Source organism: Typopeltis vanoorti, chromosome 12 (genome assembly GCF_054136105.1).
Source record: "Typopeltis vanoorti isolate ZY-2024b chromosome 12, IOZ_Tvanoo_1.0, whole genome shotgun sequence".
NCBI classification, from domain to species: Eukaryota; Metazoa; Arthropoda; class Arachnida; order Uropygi; family Thelyphonidae; genus Typopeltis; species Typopeltis vanoorti.
Window position 1 is genome coordinate 61,504,437 of NC_143560.1, and position 25,564 is coordinate 61,530,000.

At 35.4% G+C, this 25,564-nt stretch overlaps 1 protein-coding gene across 1 annotated transcript in view; it reads right to left on the bottom strand.

The window, feature by feature from the left end:
• The window catches only part of jbug (filamin-type immunoglobulin domains fbug), an 879,391-nt gene that overhangs the window by 487,642 nt on the left and 366,185 nt on the right, over window positions 1-25,564 (bottom strand). Inside the window, exons 18-19 of the mRNA XM_090401914.1 lie at window positions 22,908-23,075; window positions 17,606-17,752 (exon numbers count right to left, since the gene is read on the bottom strand). Coding sequence (XP_090258040.1) covers window positions 17,606-17,752; window positions 22,908-23,075 — 315 coding nt within the window. The remainder of the gene's footprint in view (window positions 1-17,605; window positions 17,753-22,907; window positions 23,076-25,564) is intronic.

A 25,564-nucleotide genomic window follows, 5' to 3' on the forward strand; every position in this document is an offset into this window, starting at 1 on the left:
AAAGAATAAATATTTAATGACTTTAAACCGAGATAAAATATCAAGTTTTAATGAGAATGATACAACTAGCCTTTTACAGCTTTCTTCAGGTATCCACTAAATGTAGAACATAATAATAAAAATTGAAGTTACAAAAAACGGAGAATTACGGGCAAAAAATGCAACACATAATTGACACAAAAACATTGTATTTTTCAAGTTCTATCTAACACGCTATTGTTCGTTGCATGTGTGCTTGCGAGTTCTCGTGAACACCAGTATTGAATAACTGCGCATGGCTATCAGGGATGTTGTAACTCAAATTGCTGTTCAAATGTTCAGGATTAAGGAGGATTTCCCTGGATTCCACGATTTTCCTCTCAAACTCATCACTGCACCATCCTGATGTTGTCTTTTTTAAGGAATTTAGCCAATTTATTGGAGACTGAACTAATGTAAGGTATTGAGATGTTACCTTTATAATTAATTTTTAATGCTACCTGGATATAATTCTTACACGATGCTCTAATAGATTTAAAATCTCTATATACAGAAACCTCACTCATACTAACAGATATCTACACTGTCAATCTCATTACTTTCCACCACGAAAGCTCGGAACTATTTCTACCTTAGGACACAGAGCACATGCTCTTTTAAATGAACCAGATGAGCTCCAAAAAGAAATTAATCACCGTTCTCTTATCTTTAAACAAAATGGATATTCTGAAAAAACGATTAAGAAATTTCTTCTGGATCCTCCTAGGCAGTGTACCATGGAAACTACTGATTTTAAAGGTAGCATCTCAATACCTTACATTAGTTCAGTCTCCAATAAATTGGCTAAAGTCCTTAAAAAATACAATATCAGGACATTTTTCACTACACTCCCTAAAGTCCGTTCTCTTGTAAGCCATTCGAAGCCTATTCATCACAACCTGAAATATCCAGGTGTATATAAGTTATGGTGCGATTGTAATATTCCTTATTTTGGACAGACTAACAAATCTATTGAACTTCATATAGAAGAGCATAAGAGAGACATCTCCTATAAAAGATCACATGCATCTGCATTATCCAGTCATGTTCTTTTCTCAAACAATCCTCATGATGATCTACAGAGTCACTCAGTTTGCTGGGATAAATCCGAAAACATTTTTCATTACAGTGATGAGTTTGGAAAATCGTGGAATCCAGTGAAATCCTCCTTAATCCTGAACATTCGAACAGCAATTTGAGTTACAACATGCTGCAGTTCAATACTGACATTCACGAGAACTCGCAAGCACACATGCAACAAACAATAGCGCATTAGATTGAACAACTTGAAAAATACAACGTTTTTGTGTCAGTTACGTGTTGCATTTTTTGCCTGTAATTCTCAGTTTTTTGTAACTTCAGTTTTTATTATTATGTTCTACATTTAGTGGATACCTGAAGGAGGCTGTAAAAGGCTGAAACTAGTTGTATTATTCTCATTAAAACTTAATATTTTATCTCGGTTTAAAGTCATTAAATATTTATTCTTTAAAAAAAATATATATATATTCAATAGATTAAATGACTAAGCTGAGAGATAAAAATAGAAACACTATTTGAATTAAGTACACTGCACAACTAGTTTTGTCTTCTTAGACGACTTCTTCAGGTGCAAAACAAGAGGGAACTACCAACAAACATTGGGAAAGACAAAAAATCTATACATTAAAGCATTAACATTATTGTACATCTCAACAGTAACCTCAGCTATAATCTCTCAGACTGTCATTGCACTGCTATCCGAACCTTGGCATTCACAAGACCTTGAATGCATGAGCATGCCCAACAGTGAACAGATACACAGAACAGCTCTATCTATCTATATGTTCACTGGGCATCCACAGTTGCCGTATGGTCACTCCAATGCTCGGTGATGTGGCACACCAGGCTTCACCATATAGTCCTGTTGTTTGCTTTTCTGGAGGCCTCAACTCTCTGAAGATCAGTCACTCCACACATACCATCCATCCATCTCATTGATGGTCTAGCCCTTCCTCTTTTCCCAGGAACTTTACCTTCTATTCTGAGAAGTCCACCTTCCATCCTTTCAATGTGTCCAAAATATTTTAACTTTCTTCTGTCAATATCCTTAAGGAGCATTAAAGTTCTACTGATCTTTTCTAACGCCCATTCATTTGTATACATCTTTCAGTATATGATATCCTCAACAGCCTTTTGTAACACCACATCTCAAAAGCAGATATTTGTTTCTTATCTGACTTCTTTAGATCCCAAGTCTCACATCCATAAGTCACTGTTTGGAAAACCAACTGCATCCAAAATCCTCAACTTTGTTCCCATGGAGATAGATCCATCCTTCAGATTTTAGACAAGTCTCTGACTATTGTTTTAGCCATTCCTAACCTTCTTCTGACATTTTCTGAACAGCAATTCTTCACATTAATAATGGATCTCAGGTACTCCAAGTTGCTGACTTCCTCATTTCTTTCTCCATTAAGGTACACTTGTTTCTCAGGAGCTACCCTGTCTGTATTTCCTTTGAGAACCATAATTTTTGTGTTGCTAGGATTGAGTTGAAGTCCTCTGTTATTACTGAGGACTTCAACTTAACTTAATATGTTAACGCTTTAATGTACAGATTTTTTGTCTTTCGCAATGAGTGTTGGTAGTTCCCTCTTGTTATGCAGCCAAAGAAGTCTTCTAAGAAGACGAAACTAGTTGTGCAGTCTACTTAATTAAAATAGTGTTTTTATTTTTATTTCTCATTTAATCTATTTTTAAAAAAATGTCTCTCAGTCAAGAAAATCAGTTCAGTCTCCTATATATCCCATTACATCATATATATATATATATATATAGAGAGAGAGAGAGAGAGAGAGAGAGAAATAGATAGATATAATAAGATCTTGACAATCAGATAATGATAGCTATTAATTTTTTCCTCTTTTGTAATTAATACAAAGAATGGTGATATGATACTGCAGAAAGATAAATTACATAGTAATTCAAGCTTTTGTGCGGTAGCACCTACATACATTTCAAACTTGAAATATTCTGTGGGTATCATAAGTTACCATTCATCAAAAAAATGCAATCACTCACATAGCCTGGGCACTAAATTATTATTATTTATTAATATGATTGTTATTATTATATGGGCATCTCCATAGCATCTGAAGACTCAATGTGGGAGATCCCATCTAGCCACACAATCTATCATACCATTCCTTGAACCCATTAACAGAAAAATCACAACCGACTCTGGCAAAAAAATTCTACTCATTCACTACTCTCCAAGCAAAAATATCTAGTCCTTACACCCCTACTAACCACACCTTTATTCAACTTCCAGGGATGACCCCAGGTTCTGATCCCTTCCAGTCAAGTGCTGAAACATTTCCCCTGCATCAATCCTATAAAACCCTTTAAACAACTTAAATGTTTCTATCATATCACTTTTTTTTTCTCCTATCAACCAACTTCTGCAATCCACACACCCTCAATCTATCCTCATAGGGAACATTCCACAGACAACTCACCATTTTGGTCACTTGTCTCTGAATCCCCTCTGCTGCTTCCTCATCCCCAAGAAACCCAGGTTACCAGACTTATTATTATTATTACATCACACCTCCAGGGAGTCCAAAGATTCATCGAGGGAGGGTATTTACTCTACAACTCCGTCTCACTACTCCACCAACCTTCATCATCTACCACCAACGCCATTTATCGCCAACTACCACCACTAGTGCTTTCACAGACATCCATGCCCAAGGCAGGATTCGAATCCACAGCCTTTTGGCTGGAGAGCGGATACGCTAACCACTCGGCCAACCAGGCCGGCACTTGAGCACAGTAATCTAGATGTGGGCGTATCAGGGCCTTATAAAAAGGTATAACAACTTCCTTATCTCTACTTTATTATTATTATTTCACACCTCCAGGGAGTGCAAAGACTCATCGAGGGAAAACACCTACAAATCTTTGTCTCCACCACTCAACTTTATCCACCCATCATCACACCAACGGCATCTACTGTCCACCACCACCACTTTCACAGACAATCACAAACATCCATGCCCATGGCAGGATTCGAATCCACAACCTTTTGGCTGTAGAGCGGACACACTAACCACTCAGCCAACCAGGACGGCCTGTTATTTTGTTCTTCAATAGCCAAGTAACTAAGGGCTACCTTAGCAAAATGTTTACCACCACCCTAAATCTCTAGCTTCATCTATTTCCTGGAGTACAGTGCCATTAATGTGACACACAGCTTGTAATCTATTTATTCCAAAATGAATAACTGTACATTTCTCCACATTAAACTGATACCCGTTATCTTTTGCCCATACTGACAGCCTAATTAAATCATCCTGCAAGCTTTCCACATTGCCTTAATTACCTATTACTCTACCTAATTTCACATCATCAGCAAACAACTAAATATTTCCTTTCAGGTTATTTCCTATATCATATATATACAAATTAAACAGCAATGGTCCCAGCACTGAATCTGTGGAACACCAATAGTCACTTGTTTTCGCCTGGATTCTTTCCCTCCATACTTCACTTTTTGATATTTGTCCAGTGTTATATTAATCCTCATTTGTTCTAATTTGCATAATAGAGTTCCATGTAGTATTCTGTCAAATGCCTTTGCAAAATTATCATATGGCCATTTCCTTTATTCAACTTAGCTGTTACTCTATTATAAAAAGTTAGTAAATTACTAAGGCATGGACAACCCTTCACAAAGCCATGTTGACCCTCATACAGTATCATATTTTTATCTACCCATTCTTGAATTCTTTTTTTGACCAATTTTTCTAGTACTTTTACAAACACACCAGAGATACTGACTGTCTATAATTTGCTATTGCAGTCTTAGAACCTCCCTTATACAAGGGAATTATTTTGACCTGCTTACACTTCCTTGGACCTCTACCAGAGCTGAGACTTAAAGAGTCTAGTCAGAGGCATTGCCAGTTCCCTTGCACATTCTCGCAAAACCCTAGCTGATATCCCATTTAATCCCACAGCTGTATTTACATTGAAATGCTGCAATATACTAATAATCTCCAATTCATCCACCTCTGTTCACACATTACAGTCTGTCACATATGTTAAAGCAGTAACCTTAGTAAGATGATATACCCTTGCAAACTGGTCACTAAGTAACTTATCATCATTCATTAAGGTTAATCTTCCATAGCCATTCTTCCTCTAACTTGCCACGTAAAGAAAGAACTCTTTGGGATTTCCTTTGGTCTGCTTGAAGAGATTCTTCTCATATTCTGATTTTGCCTTCCTTGCCATGCTGGTCATCTTTCTGGCCTGAGCCTTGTACTGTTCATGAGTTTGAGGATGACCTTTCTCTTTATATACCCTCCACAGCTCATGCTTATTGATATTACTAATCCATCTAATTCTTACTAGGTCCAATACTATCCCACTCCTTACCTTACGTATATAATTTAATACTGCTTCATCTAGATGACTCTTAACTATATCCCATGCACTTTCCAAATATAACCCTTCTTCTTCTTGACAGAATGTTTCTCATGTCTTACAATCTCCCAAGTCACCACTGCATGGTCACTTTCACCAATCATAGGCAATGCAGTCACCTTGGTTATGGATAGCACTTCTGACCAGGTCCAATACTTCCCCTCCGTCACATACTGCCTTTAGTAATTATCTCTTAGTAGGTGTATAAATTCTATTTCCTTCCTGCCATGGGATCTTTCTTCCTTCCAGTTTATACTGCCATAGTTGCAATCCAAAATAATAATCACTCACTCTGTACTCATTGTACTAGTTTGGAATGCATGTCTTCCAGATCATCTGTAGAGCTCCCTGTCCTATAACATGAAACAATTGTATATTTTTTCTTACTGGCCTTAATCTCAAACCAGGCTGCTTCAAATGAACAGCCACCCTCCTGCCTATCTCCTATTCTTTTTGGCTGAAATCATCCATCCACTATCATCAGCAGTACTCCTCCCCTCATCCTATCTTCTTTATCATAGATACTAAAGGACTGTCGATGCACAATATATAGCTTCTCGCAGTCAAGTCATCTCTGCCTTCCAGTGGTATAGCCTGTTTCTACAAACTGGACTCTGACAAACATAGTGTTATATCTTTCATATATTTGTATTTTGTCGTTACTTTCTTATATTTTAACTTTTAACCACACTTTATTTTGTGATGCTTCTGTAACGACTCTTATACAACTTATATCAAGGTATCCTCTTTACTTATTACTTTATCTCTCTTATATATCTTAAACACACAGTCTGCAATCGACTTTAGGCCTACTCTTGAATCAAATTGACATTTAGCTTATATTATGATGGTAAGGAAGTAATCTATGAAAAGGGTTAACTTCTCTAATTCTCACTTATTATTATTCCTTTTCAATGCAGAGAAATTTATTTGTTCATGCTGTGCCACTCCGCATCTAGATGGTTGCACGCATAACATCGGGGAAATAACAATCAGTAAGTATAATGTCACTTTTTACCTAATATAAGTTTTCTAAATCAATAATTTATCTCAACTCATAAACATACAGCAATCATGACCCTCCATCCAATACTTCCATATAAGTTTTCGGTTTCCCACTTAGATTCTATTTTAGCAAGTGGTGAAATGAGAACAAAACAGGCAAGCACGTAATTACAATCAAACTAAGACAAGAAATTACAAGCCTGAATAAAACATGAATTTAAATCTCTCAATTGATTTCAATGGATATATAACTACACTTAAATTATCAAACACATTATTAAGTATCTAAAACATAAAGTCATACTCTGCTCACGACTTCTCTATTAAGAAATAATCACTGGCAATAAAAAAATTGGAATCCTACATTAATTAGCTGCTGCTTTACTTATCTTTCAATTCAATATGCAGCACATCATACAATCTAACATTTAGAGTTCCTAAGGTCCCTCAATCTTGTCACATAACTCTACATAAATCATCTAAATCAGAACATATTTTTCAGGTACTAACATTAACTCTTAAATTTTTACACACGTTCTCTGTGAACTATTATTAATATCTTTTACGGCTACTGAGGAACAATTGTTAAATCTTATATACACATTCTCAAGGAACAATTGTTATATTCTTACATGTCCACTATGAACAAAATCAATACTACACACGTTCTCTTGGAACAAATATCTTAATCTAAATTGAACACGTTCCTTAGGAACAATTTCTGAATCACTACAAGTTCAATTAAGAATCTTCTCATATACATTACACATCCCCTTTCACATGCTCGTAAGACAGAGAATTGGAAATCTTACCCAGACAATAGACATACTTTTCTTGACGTCACGTGCTCTGGATGGCACCTATCTTTCTTCCTAGGACTTCTATCTGGAAACATTCCATCTACTCTGGCTGCATCTATAAGAAGGCTTGTCTTCTACAGCATAACAGAAAGATTACTCATTTTTCGGGTCATCATAGTACAGCATGGCCCTGTATTGCTGCATCTCGTCTGACTGGCTCTGGAACGGATGTATCTGGCAAAATTGACAACCATAATGCTGGATACTTCCGAAGCTTCCACGACTCTGGAATCATCGAAGATCCATGGCCGGAGCCCAGAGTCATGAGTCAGGAAACAAGAGAGAAGAGGTCGATGTAAGCTCTGCAATTCTGTTTTGTATCTCGTGCTCTAATTTCCCATTTCCTTTCTTTTTCAACAGTGCATGTCTCCCTAATCTCTGGCGCCAAAATGTGCGCTGGCAGACGTCTCCATAAGCATCGTTCTGTTATCAGTGCCAAATAGGATTCTGGTGAAAATTTAGATTATTACATATATGACTAGCTTACAAGCTTACATATCCCGCCCTAGGCAATAATAGGATTAAGTTCCAAGGTCTCCGTGTATAGTTTACATGGTGTGTATGCGTATTACCAGGAATTTGCAAGAATAGCAGAATTTTTAACTAGAAATATTTACACTTCTTTTACAATTTTGTGACACACAACAATAAGGAATAATTCACATTAATTCTAAATAACAAAAATTGGCTTTGGGAATGGGAGATCTTGTTAAATTCTGAATGAGATAATATTGTCTTATAAATGTTCTCATTCAGAATTTAACAATGGTGAGCATTGCCACCACAAAGGCATATCTTCCATAGTTGGAGAAAATGCTAATTTAACCTCTAGGTGGTAGATATCTTTCATTACCCAGTGAAATACCACACCTGGCTTATTAGAGACCTGAAGTAGCTACACCAATGTTTGGTCACTAGAGCAAAAGTTCTGGTGCTTGTTTCCCCACTCTTCCAACATGCAATGAGAGTGATATCCCTCAAAGACAAACCAATATCACTATAGGCAGGGGGGCCCGGACCCTCTTCATTCAAGCGTACAGCATTAAAACAGTTCTGCAGACCAGCTGCTGGTTAGTACATGGCACCACACGAGGTAGTAATGAACCTGGAGGCTTTCTGATCAGCTAGCGTAAAATCCTGAAACTACATATTTTGCCAGTTCGTGCCTGGAGGGAGACCAAATACTGGCTGCAGTCAAAACTGTGGAGGCCACATGTGGACAGGAGACTGACTCCCCTCTGTGTAGGCAGTATGTTTGTTAGTCTGTTGCCTCTCACTGCACATGCCCCACTTCCTTCTTATCTCTTCCTCACCAAACACAATGAGCCACAACCAAAAGAAATGCATTTTTACTGCATATCTCAAAAATTCTCCCACACAAATTAGTTAAAAAAAAACAAAAAAAACATCAATATTCCAACCAAATAACCCATTAAAACTAATCCTTACATAAAAAGTTTCCATATCTGCTTTACCAACATTCATGGCCTGAATAGCAATATCTAGCAACAGCAATACCTCAACTGCACAAACTACACATTACACAAATCTTTCTGCCACAAGGTTGTCAGAACCAAAATACCATGAGAGAGACTGCAAATCCTTGAATCCCCATTGTTTGATCTGCTTTGGCTCAAAATTTCTTTGCCAAATCAACCTGCCCTTTTCATATGCTTCCTCTATCACTCTCCAAACTCAGTCAACTACTCCGATCTCTTCAACTTTCTCTCTCTCTAAAGCTCGACTTTCTGCAGTCTAAATATACCAATAGTGAGGTCACCCTTCTTGGGGATTTCAATGTCCACAACTCATATTGGTTCCCATTCTCCAGTTTCACCAACCAAACAGGCAGGGATGCTGAGGTGTTTGCCATCAGCAATGATCTATCTCAGATCATCAATCTTCCCACCAGAATACCAGACAATCCCCCCCCCTCCAATTTTCCAACACACCTGACCTCTTCCTAATAAGCTCCCCTTCCAGATATACAGTGGTTCTTGGTTCTCCTCTTGGAAACTCAGACCACAACCTCATACGTCTCTTTTACTGCAGAACAACAAGTCGGTTTCATTTATTTTTATTTATACAACCAAATAAACCTAATGTATTCCTTCATATAATCTGATTTTAATGGTCGAAAAGCTATATAATCATTAAAAAATCTACATATTCATGATGGAAATGCAAGCTATTTAATGCAGTTTAGGATAACTATTTCACATACTATAGGGATGTTAAAGCAGCCATTATAGGGCTTCAGCACTTTCTTTGAATAAATATTCATATTTATACATGGATCTATGCAATAATTTGATGTTTTACCATATTAGATCCCATTGCTAACATTTTCAATTCCATGGTGTGCCAGGCCAGAATTATGAAGTTTGATATGCTGGTTATGTCTAGATTTCAGAAATACAATTGATCTTCCTGTTTGCCTGTAGTAAAACAAGTTGCACACACCTTGTTAAACCTAGTTGCACCTTGGTAAACACCAGGTAGCATCAATGGTGAAAGTTTGTCCTTTGGGTAAGGTAACAGATTGTGAATTTGGTTGTTGGCATGAAGGTAGCAATGAGTTTGTATTTTTTTAAATATTTTCCACATGTTCAGATATGCTCTTGATGTAGGTTATAGGAGTCCTGTGGAGTTCTTCCCTTCAATGCTGTCTATGAGGTGTTAAAGTTTTTATTATTCTTGGGATGTTTTCCATTTAGTAAAGTTGTTTGTTTGTTTGATAGTTCCCAGTTCTTGTTTGATCAATCTTTGGAGGAACAAATTTTGTGTGCTCTAGACACTAAGGATTTTATGAAACTGTACTTCTGAGATGGATGGCAAGCTTATGTATTATGAATAGTGTTCTGTAAAAACTGGATTACAGAAGCAGAAGAAAGTGATCCATCTGGTTCCTGTTTGAAGTGTATGACAAGAAAGGAAATTCCTCTTGGTGATTATTTTTCCAGTATAAATTTTATTCAGGGATGTAAACTTTTATATATATATATATATATATTTTTTTTTTTTTTTAACTTGATAAAATATACATTAGAAGATAGGTAACAAAAGGACAATTTACATTTTATAAGTATATAATATATATTACAGAGAAAAGAGAAAGAAAGATTTTCTTTTCGGATATATAATAGAAAATGCAATAAATGAATCAATATTACAGTTCAGTTTCACTCTTAGTTATCTTTCAGATGAAGTGTATTGTCGTCGGCAATCCACAAAAGGGTACCAGTTGGATTCCACTCCTCTATGAATTTTGTGACAGTTGTTTCGTTGTAGTAATCAAGTTCCAGTGAAAGCCTGTTTTGTAGTTTACAATGTAGGCCATACATGAGAGTTTGTGCCGATTCGATAATGGATGGATGCTGGTTATTTCTTGTGTGTTTTAGGTAGAAGCTGTAGATGATGGACTTAGTGCAGATGAAGATGAAATTGCATATTCTGTGTCTGGTTTTTTCTGTATGGACTAAATTCCAGTAGTCTTCTTGGCTGTGTGTGTGTGTGTAGTTACAGGTGCTAGAGGCAGTATTCAGGACATAGGTGATCATCGCTTTGTTTGCGGAACAGGTTAGATATATGTGCTCTAAGGTACCTGAAACTTCGCAGAATTCCCAGTTAGATAAATCCATTTCTCTGAGCCGAAATTTGTAGATATATAGATACAAGATAGACAGATAGATAGACAGAACTCCAGTTATATCTCTCCAGTTATACTCTGTGTGATTCCATATTGCAAACCACTATATATCAAAGTCAAACAGACTGTTTTGTATTGATTTGGATCTGGATCGATCATCCAGATTTAGATCTGGATGGTTTGGATCTTCCAGATGTTCTAGATAAAAGTTAGATAGGTTAGGTGTGTTGAGTCCATCACAGTTCCTTCCATTCATTACTACAGGATCCTTCTACGTGAATTAACCAGATGTGATTGTGAATTTGAATAAATTTACCATGTTCTGATGGAAATTCTTGGGCTAGAAATTCTATTGCCTAAGTATGAGGTAATGTCAAAACAGTTTTGACATCACTTCTCTTCACTAATATTTTCCATACTGCAATTGGTTATTTTAATGTCATAATAAATGTTTAAGACTACCAACATATTAACATTACCTGATGGAAGTGTGTGAGGTGAAAGGGAGGATGCAGGCATGTGTGTATGCACCACTAGGAAGTGTAAGAGTGGAAATGATCGAGCAATGCCAAACATAGTTTCACAGGTCAGAACAGGTTGACCATTACAAAATGCAAGGTGTATGGCCAAGGAGATGCTGTAATTCATGTATATGAATGGTAAAAGATATTTCTGGCATTTAGTAGTTCTACTTTATGCAAATTATCACAAATTAGTGAGACCCAGTTGATGGAAGATGATATATTCAAAGAGACAGAATGTAAGAGATACTGTATTTTCAGGTAAAATACAGGGAACAGGATAGGTGGGGAGGTGATATTACTGAATACTGAGGAATTGTAGAAGTTAAGCAGAAGGAATTCAATGCTGAGGGAGACCGTTCAGATTAACAGACTACCAGGCATACGATTAAGAACCAACAGGACAATGCTGTAGACCAGAGGATGCACAAAAAGATGTGGATGCTATGCATTGGCAGATTTAGCACAATGTTTATTATGGGGAAACAGACAGAGTGGAAAGAGGAAAGAATGTACAGGGTGTTCGGGATAAATTTGACAGTTTCGTAAGGAAAAAGAAAATCTTCTTTGTATCTATTAAATTTAATGAATTGACAAAAAAACATTACAGGCAGAGTTAATTACAATACTATCAACAAGATTTACTCAAAATAACCACCATTAGCATCGATCACAGCTTCAATTCTGCTTTGGAACCTCGAACAAGCTGATGCTACAGTCTCCCTGGGAAGGGCCGCAAAAACTGTTTTAATTTTATCCATTAACTGGGCTTTTGTATTACTGGAAGTGCGATTGGTGTCTTTTTCAACTGCGCCCCATACAAAATAATCCATGGGGTTAAGGTCTGGGGAGTTTGGAGGCCAAACATTTGGACTGGTGAAGTCGTAGAAATTTTCAGACAACCATTTTTGACTTTTCCCAGAGGTGTGGCAAGGGGCCGAATCCTGCTGCCATACATACGGCCTACCATTGGCTACCCTTGTTATCCAGGGCTTGACTACAGTTAGCAACTCCACGAACAAAGCCCGAATTCCAATGCCAGGGTTCTTCAACACCTGTTCCTGCAGATTTGCGAGGAATTCTGCTGTACGAACGCAATCAGATCGTCTGCTAGGGATCTTTCTTCTTGCTACATCCTCGTAGTCACCATTGCAAGTCTCTAGTTCATGCCTGATTGTTTTTACTGTATTCAGGGAGCATTGGGCAGCAGTCGTAATATCCTTATTTTGATGGCGGGCACGAATCATCATGATACAAGTTATTCTCTTCCATGATTCAGGTGGGTTCCAGCTATCCATCCTTTCTGACATCTTGTATATGAATGAAGAAGGGTCCAAACTTTTAAATGAAGAGAAGTGTGTGTTAATACATGTAACTTACGGAAAAATATAATTAATTATAAATATGTCAAATTTATCCCGAACACCCTGTATCAAAATTGGAAATAAAATTTCCAACCAGATAAAAGGATTACTTGCTTTGTATTATATTGAGTACTGGATTATTACAGAAAATTGACAACTAAGGATATGGAGTGATCATTAATATCTCATAATTTAATCAGAATTATGTAGACAGAGACTTGAAGTTCAGAGGAAATATTGTAAAAGTTGTCAAAATAGCTCCAAGGATTACTTGGTTGAACACATATTCTTTGTTTCATCCTTTATCCAAGTGTAAGCAAACAAGGTTTGCACATGAAGTAACTTCATGACAGAGCAACTGATATTTAGAGGCTAATGACTTCGCATCAATTGCCTTAGAGTCCCATATCTCATAATATGTGTTTTGCATTATGGGATACTAAGACAATTGATATGAAGTCATTAGCCTCTATATATGAGTTGCCCTGCCATGAAGTTACTTCACGCACAAACTTTGTTCACTTACAATTGGATAAAGGATGAAACCAAGAATATAATTTCTTCTTGGCATCTTTAATTTATTGTAGATGGTTAGTATGAGAGCTCTATTCCAGTCAACTGGAATTCAATTTTTCGACCAGGCTTTCAGAATTATGTAGTGTAGTCACTGTAAAACTTTTACGCCTGCATATTTGAGCATTTCTGGTTGAATAATATCTAGTCCAGTTCACGTTTTTGAATGTGTATTGATGATGGGTTGTACTATTGATATGAACTTCTGTTTGTATTCTTTTAAAATATTTTCTACTACCATTCTGTCACTGCTTGTTTCGTTTGAAAGATTGCTTGTTCAGCAGTCTTTTAAGCCTTTCAGTCAAAGTAATTACTCCAAATGTCTAAGACATCTTTAATTTTCATCTTTCATCATCATCATGCATATCAAGGATTTAGGCCTAGCGTGGCCTGTTCTGGCTTTAGAAGTCACCGTTGAATCGTTTAAGAGGACGTCCTGGTTTTCTTTTTCCTAATGGCTTGTACTTTAAGGCTTGTTTTGGTAATCTTTCTATTTTCATTCTTTGAACACGTTCCATCCATTTATGTTTATATTTTTTAATTTTTTTTATTGCTGATTCTTCAAGGGGTCCGACATCCCTGTCGGACCACTTGGTTTATCTCTCTCGTATATGATAACTCATGATTTAATCTTATTTATATATACTTATGATAGCTTTTAGGATATTATTTGGTATTTGTCTTTCATTTAATATGTTAAATAAAATGCTTCTTTTAACTTTGTCAAATGCTTTTTCAAAGTCAATAAATGCAATGTGTTTCTAAATTGTATTCTCTTCTTTTCCCTATTATCAATTTTAGGCAAAAGGCTGGGTCTGTACATGATCGTCCTTTTCTAAACCAATTCTGTACTTCTAAAATAAAGTTTTCGAAATATTTCATTAGTTTGCTATTTAAAATTCTGCTATATATTTTGTAACAGAAATTTAGTATACCGATACCTCTATAGTTTTTAGGGTCATCTCTATTACCTGTTTTAAAGATGAGAATCACAATTGCTTTTTTCCATTCTATTGGGGGTTACCAGTTGTATAAATTTTATTTAAAATAATAGGAGTCTTTCTTTGAATCTTGTTTCTGCATATTTATACAATTCTGAACCTAGCTTATCTTCTCCAGGTGATTTTCCGTTTCTTGTTTCTTTCAGGCTGATTTCTAATTCTTCTTTAGTTATTTCCTTTTCATTAAGTGTTTGCCAGTTGTCTTTTTTAAAATATTTTTCTGTCCACAATTCTGTGTAGAAATTTAGAAATTCTTCTAATTTCTAAATTTTTTTAGGCATTTGAAAATCTTATATATATTGGGTCTTATTTTATATAAATCATGTTCTAAATTAGAAACGAATTTGTTCCATGATTCTCTGTCTTTTTCTGACTTCTCTTTTAGCTATGGCTCTTATTCTTTTATATTCTATTCCATCTTCTAATCTTTTACTGCTTAACCATTTATGATGGGCTTCTTTTTTCATTTTGATTATTTCTTCTTTGATGTATATATTTATATTTATACATTTATAATCTGATTCCTTCTACATTACACTTTCCTCCTTCTCTAAGCTACTTTTTTTTAATAAGCCTCTAGAACATTTTGAAACCTTTCTGATATTTATCTTCTATATTCTTGCAAATCTTCCCCATGCCATTTGTTTACTACTTTCATACATAGCTTAACTCTGATACATTTGTCTCTGTATTCCTTTAATACATTTGCTGACTTGAAAAAGAAAAAAGGTGGTATGCTTTTTTCTTTTTCAAGACTGCTTCTTTAACTTCTCATGTCCACTACGGTGTTCTTATTTTTCTGTCATTGCAGACAGCTTCATTATTCTACTTGCCTGACCTGGTGGGGGGGGGACCCTACATCAAGCTTGTTTAAGTAGTACAGCCTCACAAGCAAAATATGTTGAGGCAAGGTTAGTGCCATCATTGTAAGTGGTATTAACAACCAGAATGAAGGGGAAAATCTCATCTTCATCTTTTTTAAACCTCCTGGCACCTCTAAATGTTGCATGATATGCAAATTCCATGCATTTGGTGTTTTGAATACAGATACAATTTAATAGTGCAATTTTATTTGCCACCCTCTTTGAAAGATTATTCATATCACAGTGAGATAAATTCACTTTTTAATCATGAAATGGCAGCTGAAATAGATAAAAGAAACGACTACATCATGATACTGCTGGACTTTGCAAAGTCATTATAAGATAGCAAATGGAAATCTATTATGTTAAATGGAATGAATATAAAGACTTTCAACTTCAAGAATATAAAGACAGTAGTACATGGTGGAGCAAAATCAAGGAGAATGAGGGTGCCAGTGGAGGACTCTGTAAAAGACAACTGCTATTTAATTTGTATATTAATGATATGGAGAATAATTTGACAGGGAGTATCCAGTTGTTTGCTGATAATGCAAAGATCCTGCAGGTTGATTTAAATAAATTGTCAGTGTAGGAAAAGGATAATCATTGTCACTTTAAATATAACAAAATGTATAGTTGTACAATTTAGAATGAAAATATTACACACTGTGTATTACAATGATGGAACTGGGCTGCAGGAAAATTATGATGCAAAGGATTTGTGGTTCAGAAGGAATATTGCAAAATGAGTGATATAGCTGAAACCATTACTTTAAACATTGATTTGGAATAGGAAAGTTATTATTCCTCTTTGGAAGGCTTTGATATGGCCATATCAAGGTTTCTAGGTTTCCCAGTAATTTCTGAGAAACCCAGTAATCTGGGTTTCTCAGAAATGAAGAGATAGAAGAGAGAATCCAGAAGAGAGAGTGAGCAAGATGGTGATGTGTCTGTGGAATGCTCCCTGAGTATAGATCGAAGACAAGTGTTTTTGCAAAGTTTAAATGGTGGGTGAAAAAGAGGGACACAATAGAAACATATTAATTACTAAAGGAATTTTATAAGACTCATATTCAAGAAATATTTCTACATATGATAAGTAGGATGAGAACAAGACATCATCCCTGGAGGTTGTGTAAAAGTATGATTAAGAAGTTGAAAGTTTATTTTTCACTTGGTTAGAGTATAATAAATTTAGTTTAATCCTTTATCCAAGTGTGAGCAAACAAAGTTTGCACCTGAAAATATCTTCAGGACTGGAGTCAGGTAGTAGAACACTGGGCAACTCGTAGCAAAGCTGGCCCAAGCTAACATCACTGCTATCTCAGTATCTCCCATAAGGCATAACGTACCTCCTTGCAGATATGTATAATGTTATGCATTAAGGGAAGGGCCACTACCCAGACTAGTTTTGACCTTTATTGAGGTCTCTTCAAGTGGGAGCCAAAAGGTGGCACACCTTTTGGCAACTCCTATAGGTAAAGATGACTTCGCCATTGCTTCTGCCTGGTATCTCCACTTCTGGGCCTGGCTCCCACTGAAGAGACCCCAATAAAGGTCGAAACTAGTCTAGGTAGTGGCCCTTCCCTATGCATAACATTATAGATATCTGCAAGGAGATGTGTTTTACATTATGGGAGATACTGAGATAGCAGTGATGTTAGCTTGGTATACCTTTGCTACGAGTTGCCGGTGTTGTACTATCTGACTCCAGTCCTGAAGATATTTTCAGGCACAAACTTTGTTTGCTCACACTTGGATAAAGGATTAAACTAAATTTATTATGATTAAGAAGAGTGTGAGCGCAAGATCCTTAAAAATAATCTATGGATGGGGAATGGGTGAAATGCATTGTAAGAGATTATTGTGAGTGCTTTGTCAGCAAATGAGTTTAAGAAAGGGTGTGTGTGTGTGTTGGGGGGGGAGTGATTAACAGTTAGTGTTAATAAAAAAATTAGGGAGTTTTCTGCAAATTCTATGGAAATGCTTGTATAAAAACAATTTTGGTGGCAGCTTTTTTTTTTTTATTTTAAACTATGAAAAATATGCTAGTAGTGCAAAAAAGTTGTCAACATATGGAATCTGCACCACCCAACTAAGCAACATGCCTCCATTCAGATTAGAATGAAAATTTTCTGGCACTTGCAGATTCATTCCTGGACTGAGATGGCATGTAAATGACAATAGCATTTTCTCCTCCTCTAAAGGAAAAGAAAATCACAAATCTTATTTCTTACATACATAGTAGCAGAAAAGTAATTCAAGTACATGCAACTTACTTGTAATGAGAGCCTTTAAATCTGAATCTCGTCCACCTTTCAGATCGACAGAAAAGTGTGCCGGATGATCAACGGGAATTAGGTCTAGAATGTTCAAATCAACTGAGAGTTGTGAGGCACCAATAGACTCCAGAATAAGTGGACATCCTACACATGAAGAATTAATTTATTTTATTCCATGATAAGATATTCCAAATTTCAAAATATACAACAGTTTTTGTGAGACTCAGAGCCTAAAAAATGAAACGTTTTCTGAGGCTCTGATTTACTAACAAATATGAAACAGCAGTGAATCCTTATCATAACACTAGTGCATTAAAAAGTGTATGCATAATTATAAGCTGTTATAAACTATATGTGATATCCAAAGAGAGAGAGACATAAAAAATTTCTGAAGACTGCTGAACATAAACAATCAAGCTTAAATGTAACAAATTGAAAGACTATAACTGTGTTAAGAATAATTATTTTAATTTCCTGACATTTTGACCTTCATATTAAGGTCATCATCTGGACTATATATATATATATATATATATATATATATATATATATATATATATATATATATATATATATATATATATATATATAAGGACAAACTACATCACATTTCAAACAGAATACCAAAGTGACAATGATTTGATCAATCTTCATTCTAATGGCCTGACCTCTAGTGAAAAAAAAAAACCTACATCAAAGTATATGCTATTTATAACATGGTCAGAGAACAAATTCATATTAATACTTTTAATATGGTAGCCTAATCAATAATTTAACATAAGTGTTTGTTATATTAAGGCTAATATCCTGGATTACTATAGTCCTAATTATAGTTTATAATGAACTCTTAGAACAAAAGGATATGTGGATAAAATATGTGCTATCCATATTCTAGAGATTTTTAGACAATCATTATTGTTAAGATTAGGATGCTTAATCTGAATTTCACAGGCTTCTTTAAACACCTTCCTCAGCCACTTAAACAACACAAATACATACAATCACAATTCAAATTGAAAGTCAGAAAACATTTCTAGACACAGTCACCCTTCCAACAGTCTTTTCTTCACTGTTTACCGTAAGCCTACACATACTGGCCACCATATACACAAAAACTCTTCCCACTATTCAACACAAAAACTAGGTGTCAATAACACATTAAAAAACACGGTTTCAAAAATCTGTTCCAATGAACAAGCGCTTAAGCAAGAATTAAAAGTTGTCAGCAATACCTTCCTAAAAAATGGCTACATCAAAAAATACTATCAACAAAATTCTTCACAACACTCCACCTAATAATAAAAATAAGCTGGATTATAATAAAACTGTAGCCATTCCATACATTAAAGAGAACCAAGATAAAATAAACAGAATACTATACAAATACAACCTTAATGCCCCCTTTAAACCTCCTGCTAAATTAAAGAACTTATTCAATTCCTCCAAAGATCCACTTCCTCCCCTGACCCACTTGGAATATACCGTATTCAGTGCACTTGTAATTTGCCTTATAAACTGAACAGACAATTCCTATCTGAAAAAAGGAATATAAATGACACAATATATTAAATTTAATAACTATGGTAAATTTGACCTTTCTGATCATGTCCTGAATTCTCTGCATAGAATTGACTGGAAAGGCACCTGTTCATAACATCACACTAAAGTGCAGTATGAGCGAAATTCTGATCAATAACCCTAATCTCAGCAATAATAATGGTATAAAAAAAATCCGTAGAATATGGATGATGCATTCTCTACCCACATAGCCTTTTGTTTTAAGAGTTCATTATATAATTAGGATAGTAATCCAGGATCTTAGCAGCCTTAATATAACAAACCCCTATGAGAAATGAGATGATACGCCAGAAATGTCCTGTCTGTTGTTTTTGACATAGCCAATGTGCTCCTTTTTCCTGATTTCGAGGCTTCTCGAAGTCTGTCCGATGTAACTAGAGCCACATGAGCATGGAATATTATAAACTCCAGCATATTTGTAGAAAGGATGGTTGTCTTTTGGAGATCTTAGTAGTTTACTAATAGATTCTATTGGTTTGAATGTTACTCTTATTTTATGTTGTTTGAGGAGATTGGCGAGCTTGTTGGAGATGCCACTTACAAACGGAACTGCAATCGTTTTTATATATTGAATATCTTCTTGTTCTCTTTGTGGTGGTTCAGAGGAAAGGATTTTATTGACTAGTCTTCTTGGATATCTGTTCAAGTACAAATTGTTGGAAGTAAATTTTAACTCATCTTGAAGGGTCTTGAAGACATGTGTCTGACTAACAATTTATTAGTATCTCTGGAGTGATTGTGAAGACTTTTAGAGAAGTTGGTAAGAACTTGCATACAGCAATGCATTGATAGATAAATTATAGCAAGGAACAGCACTAATTTACTAAAGAGAGGTCATATTATGATGATTTGATCATATTTTATAATAATGTTATGAGTGAGTGGATAGATTGAACAGCTGATTAACTGACTGACTCTTGTTAATGCTGATTAACATCTCCAATTTCGATATCATAGTTAATACCACTTTCTCTCATAATGTGATCCATATAGATGATGAATAACAGTGGAGATAATGTACACCCTTGTTGTATGCCTGAACTTGACATCAAACCATCTTCCTGTACCTCCTTCATTCTAACTCCTGATTTACAACTAAAATAGAAATTTGATTTTTTGCTTAATATAATGTCCCATTTACATCATATAACTGGAGTGTTTTGAAGAGGTTTCCTCTTGGCACCTTATCATAGGCCTTTGACAGATCTACAAAACTTAAATACAGATCCTTGTTATATTCCCATGATTTCTCAACTATTTGTCTTAAAGTGAAAATCTGATCCTGACAACTGACATAAAGCATACATATCCTTATGACAACGGTGCCATAAGGATATGTATGTTGCATTATGGGATACTAAGGCAATTGATGTAAAGTCATTAGCTTCAATATACAAGTAGCCCAGTCATGAAGTGACTTCACATGCAAACTTTGTTTGCTTACACTTGGATAAAGGATGAAACCAAGAATACAATTTCTTGGAATCTTTAGTATAACCAAGGAAAAAACTTTTCATATTTAATAATAAATGATTACTGATCTTTATATTCTTTTAAATATAGTGTAGGTATATGTAGATTTAATGTCTTTTCATATAATTTCTAGTTAATAAAACATTACTGTACACTTTATCCATATACACTTTATCCAACTTACATTTTATTGTTATTATATTAGTACATTAATATACAAAGAATAGCTAAAAAGCAATTTTCTGAGAATTTTGTGTAATTTATTTTTGTGAAAATAATTTTTTTAATTTTCTTGATCAATGTCAATTTTCAACAACTATGTTATTTTAAACATCCCAATGATGAATATAATTTTAATAAAATCTCGGGGAAATTCAATGAATTTCCTGAGATTTTATTAAATTTTATTTTATTGGCCTACCAGGCTGGATTTCCACCCAGCCTGGCAGGCCAAGTGGTTAGCATATCTGCTCTCCAGTCAAAAGGCTGCGGGTTCGAATCCCGGCATGGGTGTTTGTGATTGCCTGTGGTGGAGACAGAGTTGTAGAATAGGTGCCCTCCCTCAATGAGTCTTTGGACTCTCTGGAGGTGATACATAATAATAAATCCTAGGACTGACTGACTGAATCCCAGTAAACCAGGATTGGATGAAGGGGAGCCTTAACCACCCAACTGGCTAAGACGTATATATGCACGTCCAGGTTACCATGGATGCAAAGTGCATATTAAAATTGTAATGTCATTGATATTACATTGAAATATATGATGGATGCGAAGTGTAGAGGAGTAATGTATTTTATCCATATTGACGGTGACATGATTAATGGAGATACAGTGCAGAGTGAAACCAGGGCTGTACTTATGCACAGGAGCATGAGGCTCTAGCTGCTGCCCCAAAAAATTATGGCCAATTTAATGGCTCCAAACAATGTGAGGGGGGGCCTCCCTTAGCACTATAGCACATTGTGAAAAGTATAAGTATGGCCCTGAGTGAAACCAAGCTATTTATCTTAAATAGATCAAAGGCTGATACTACAATATTAATAATAAAGAGAGTGGGCCACTAGGACTCAATGACAAACTTTTGATCTGAGGTTTTTGTGTCCCTCCTACGAACTAAAACAGAAAACAGCTTCCTCAAAATGGCATTATTTCAGCAGTACTGATGCATCTATACTGTGTACTTTTCCTCTACTACCTCTAAAATAGTCTGGTTTCATTTTTTATGTCAAGCTTCAAAAACAAGTAATGTCTGACCAAGGAAAGAAATTGTCTAAGAGTATGGTGACTACTAAGATCAGAGTAATGTTCTTATTTGATGAACTGAAATTTTAGTTCTCTTAGAAATTTTGTGATCATGAAAGATTACTCATCAATGATAGGCATTGTGATTGCATCCCATATTCTTACAGTGGTTGCATTAATAAAAAGAGATGAAATATAGTATTGAGGACTGAGTGAGTTAATAATTGCATTTAGTATTATATCCATAACTTCATATAGTCTCCAACATCATGAAAAAAATTGAAGTTAATGCATTACTAACAGTATGGAAATTAGATAAATGATTCTGCTCTACATGTCTTAAGTAATCCTTTCACTGTCGATAACTTCCATTAACTCACTTTACTTGCTAAAATGAGTTATTTATTTACTGTGTGTGTGTGTGTGTGTGTGTGTGTGTGTGTGTGTGTGTGTGTGTGTGTGTGTGTGTGTGTGTGTGTGTGTGTGTGTGTGTGTGTGTGTGTGTGTGTGTGTGTTCTTTTCCAGCCTGATTGGGTGAGTGGTTAACATGTCCATTCTCCAATCAGTAGGCTGTAGGTTCAAATCCTGTTGCCATCACGGATATTTGTGATTGAATTTAGGTTGCAGATGAACTTCATTGCCAACTGCAAAGACCCCCACTTATTGGAGGCCCAAAGTCGCTTGAAAAAAAATTCCCGTTTAGTCTATAGAACATGATTTCTGGACTGTATAAAAAATAAATAAAAATACAAAAAATATATATAAATTAATTTTAAAAAATAGAAAAGAAATCCTTAACCCATCCACAGTACTTACTGTATGTACTTTACAGGTTTACAATATTTTGAAGGTGGGAGATAACTTGTATAAATATTAAACTAACATATTAGATGATTGAAAACCTATAGCATATGGGTACAGTGTTTAGAAAAGAGAATTAATAAGAGATATTAGTTATTTCATTTAAAAGTAATTAAAATACGTAAATGAAGAAAAAACTTACCTGAAACATTTTCTCCGTTAAATTTAATATCAATAGTATGGGGACCAGGCTGTTCAGCTCTGAAACTAACTAAGCATCTACCGCTACCTAACACTTGAACCTGATTAGGCACTCTGCCATCATTTACAGAAATTTCTAATTGCCCTTCACCAGCTTGTGAAGCATCAACTATAAAAGAAATATGCAACATGATATAATTTTTAACTTGGAAAAATAAACTTCACTAGTAAAATTTTAAACACATCCATTTCATTTGGGAGTTTATTTAAAATGTATTTATTTAAAATTTAAACATAAGGAGTTTATTTAAAATTTAAACATAGATTTATTTAAAATTAGCCATCTATTACAAGCAAACAAGCCAATTAATGTTTATGCAGTATGAAATTCTGAAAGCAATCAACAGTACAGTAGAAGCCCTCCTCTTTTATAACATGCATATTTTCTAGTATGACTGTATGAAATGCTGGGCCACAGAAAGAAAGAAGGGCAATTGGGATATGTATCCATCAACGGCAGGTTGCCTATGTACAACCCAGAATAAAACATCTGAATTAGTTTCAATGATTTCTAACAGCTGAAGCAAAAACAATTAATGTTTACCCAATTTTTTTTACCCAATAGCTAAATTTTCATCCGTACAATATGCAGTGGTTTTTAAAAAACCACTGCTATGAGTCGCTGTACCTGAATCGTACATATGCAGGAAGAATTAGTCTACAGCATGTGATTGAAGCAAACTGTTAAGTTGCCTTTCTCTTCATTTATTAATTTAAATTATTCATGCATTATTGAGGCACAAATATTATACATATCTGTGCCTCAAAAATGTTCCGTGAAGTTTGGAGGCAAGTTTCACTGATGAAACTTGCCTCCAAGTGTCAGTTGTCTTAATCTACAATAAGCTCCATCTTAACTCATTCGCTGGCACGCTACTTCGGCATAGTTTGTTCCCATACGCCAAGCAATTTCACTTCTTCAAGGTCAGTATGGGTAATCTCATTGCCGGCGGTAATCAACATACAAGTATACTCGTAGTTGGCTTGTGTGGAACATATACCATCTACCAGTATACACAGTTTTGCTGCTAGCTCCACATGCCAAGCATTTTCACTTCTTCAAGGTCAGTATGGGTAATCTTGTTGCCAGCGGTAAGCGTCATATGAGTATACTCGTAGCTGGCTTGTGGGGCTGATATACCAACTACGAATATACTCGTAGTTGGCAGCAAGCGTGTTAAAGAATAAACACTATCTTCTGGATGATGTGAAAAGTTCTGGGCCAACAAATAACTATTATTAGAGAAAAAGAAGACTTAATTCTTGAAGTTAAAAAATTGTTACTTGCTTATCATCAGACTCAATCTGTTTATATAGTGTTGAACTAAGCTACAACTATGATGAGGGTGTTGTCTATCTTCGATATACATTAAGAAAGCAGTACAGTGAGACATTCAGGTAGAGACTTTTAGTGCAAGCAAAGACTGATGCTTTAAGAGAAGGGCTGGCTAGCATATCAATAATTCAATTCAAGACTGCTAACAATAAGGCTGTAAAGGATTTCACAGAAAGATTGGCTGTAATTATTGAAGAGAAAGGCTACTGTTCGACAAAATTTTTAATGGTGATACAACATGACTTTTTTTGGAAATGGCTTCCCCTTCAAACTGGACTGAAAGCATCAAAGGAGTGAGTGAATTAATTGTTGATGCAAATGCAGGAAGAAATTGGAAATTGAATCTCTTGTTGATTTGTCAAGTTAAGTGCTTTATTCTAAAGCACTTAACCCTGCAGAGGTCATGGTGGATCTGACAGATATAAACAAATTGTTTAATATAAATATTCTCACATATATCCAGTGTATAGCTTGGAGTGGATATGAATATGATATTCTATAAGTGGCAACATGGCTTTGTATAGGGTCATCTGCCTTAGTAATTTACTAACTTTTTATAATAGAGTGGCAGATGAGTTGGATAAAGGAAATGGTTACACAATGATTCTAAGATTTTGCAAAGCCATTTGACAGAATACCACATGGAACTCAGTTCTCAGTTATGCAAATTAGAAAACAATGGGGATGGAAATAACACTAATTATGAGGATAAGAGGGCAGCTGCAGACAGATATTGATTCAATTCAATTCCCTACTGAATTCAATAGGGAAATGAATTGATTCCCAATTGAATAGACTTCAATCGATTCCCTAGAGATAGATTGAGGGTGTCTGGATTGTAAAAGTTTGTTGATTGGCAAAATTAAAAGGGAAGGATATAATAACAACATTTCAGTTACTTAAAGGCTTTATTATTGTTATTATTATTATGCGACACCTCCAGGGAGTCCAAGGACTCATCGAGTGAAGGCATCTACTCTACAGCTCTTCCACCAACTACAACAAACCGCAACTACCATCATCATCTACAGCAACGCCATCTACTGCCTACTACCACCACTAGTATTTTCACTGACAATCACAAACATCCATGCCATGGCAGGATTCAAATCCGCAGCCTTTTGGCTGGAGAGTGGATACTCTAACCACTCGGCTAACCAAGTTGGCTTTATAGGATTTAATAGGATGAATGCAGAAGAAAATGTTTTAGCACTTGGCTAGATGGTGTAGAACAAGAGGTCACCCCTGGAAGATGAGCAAAG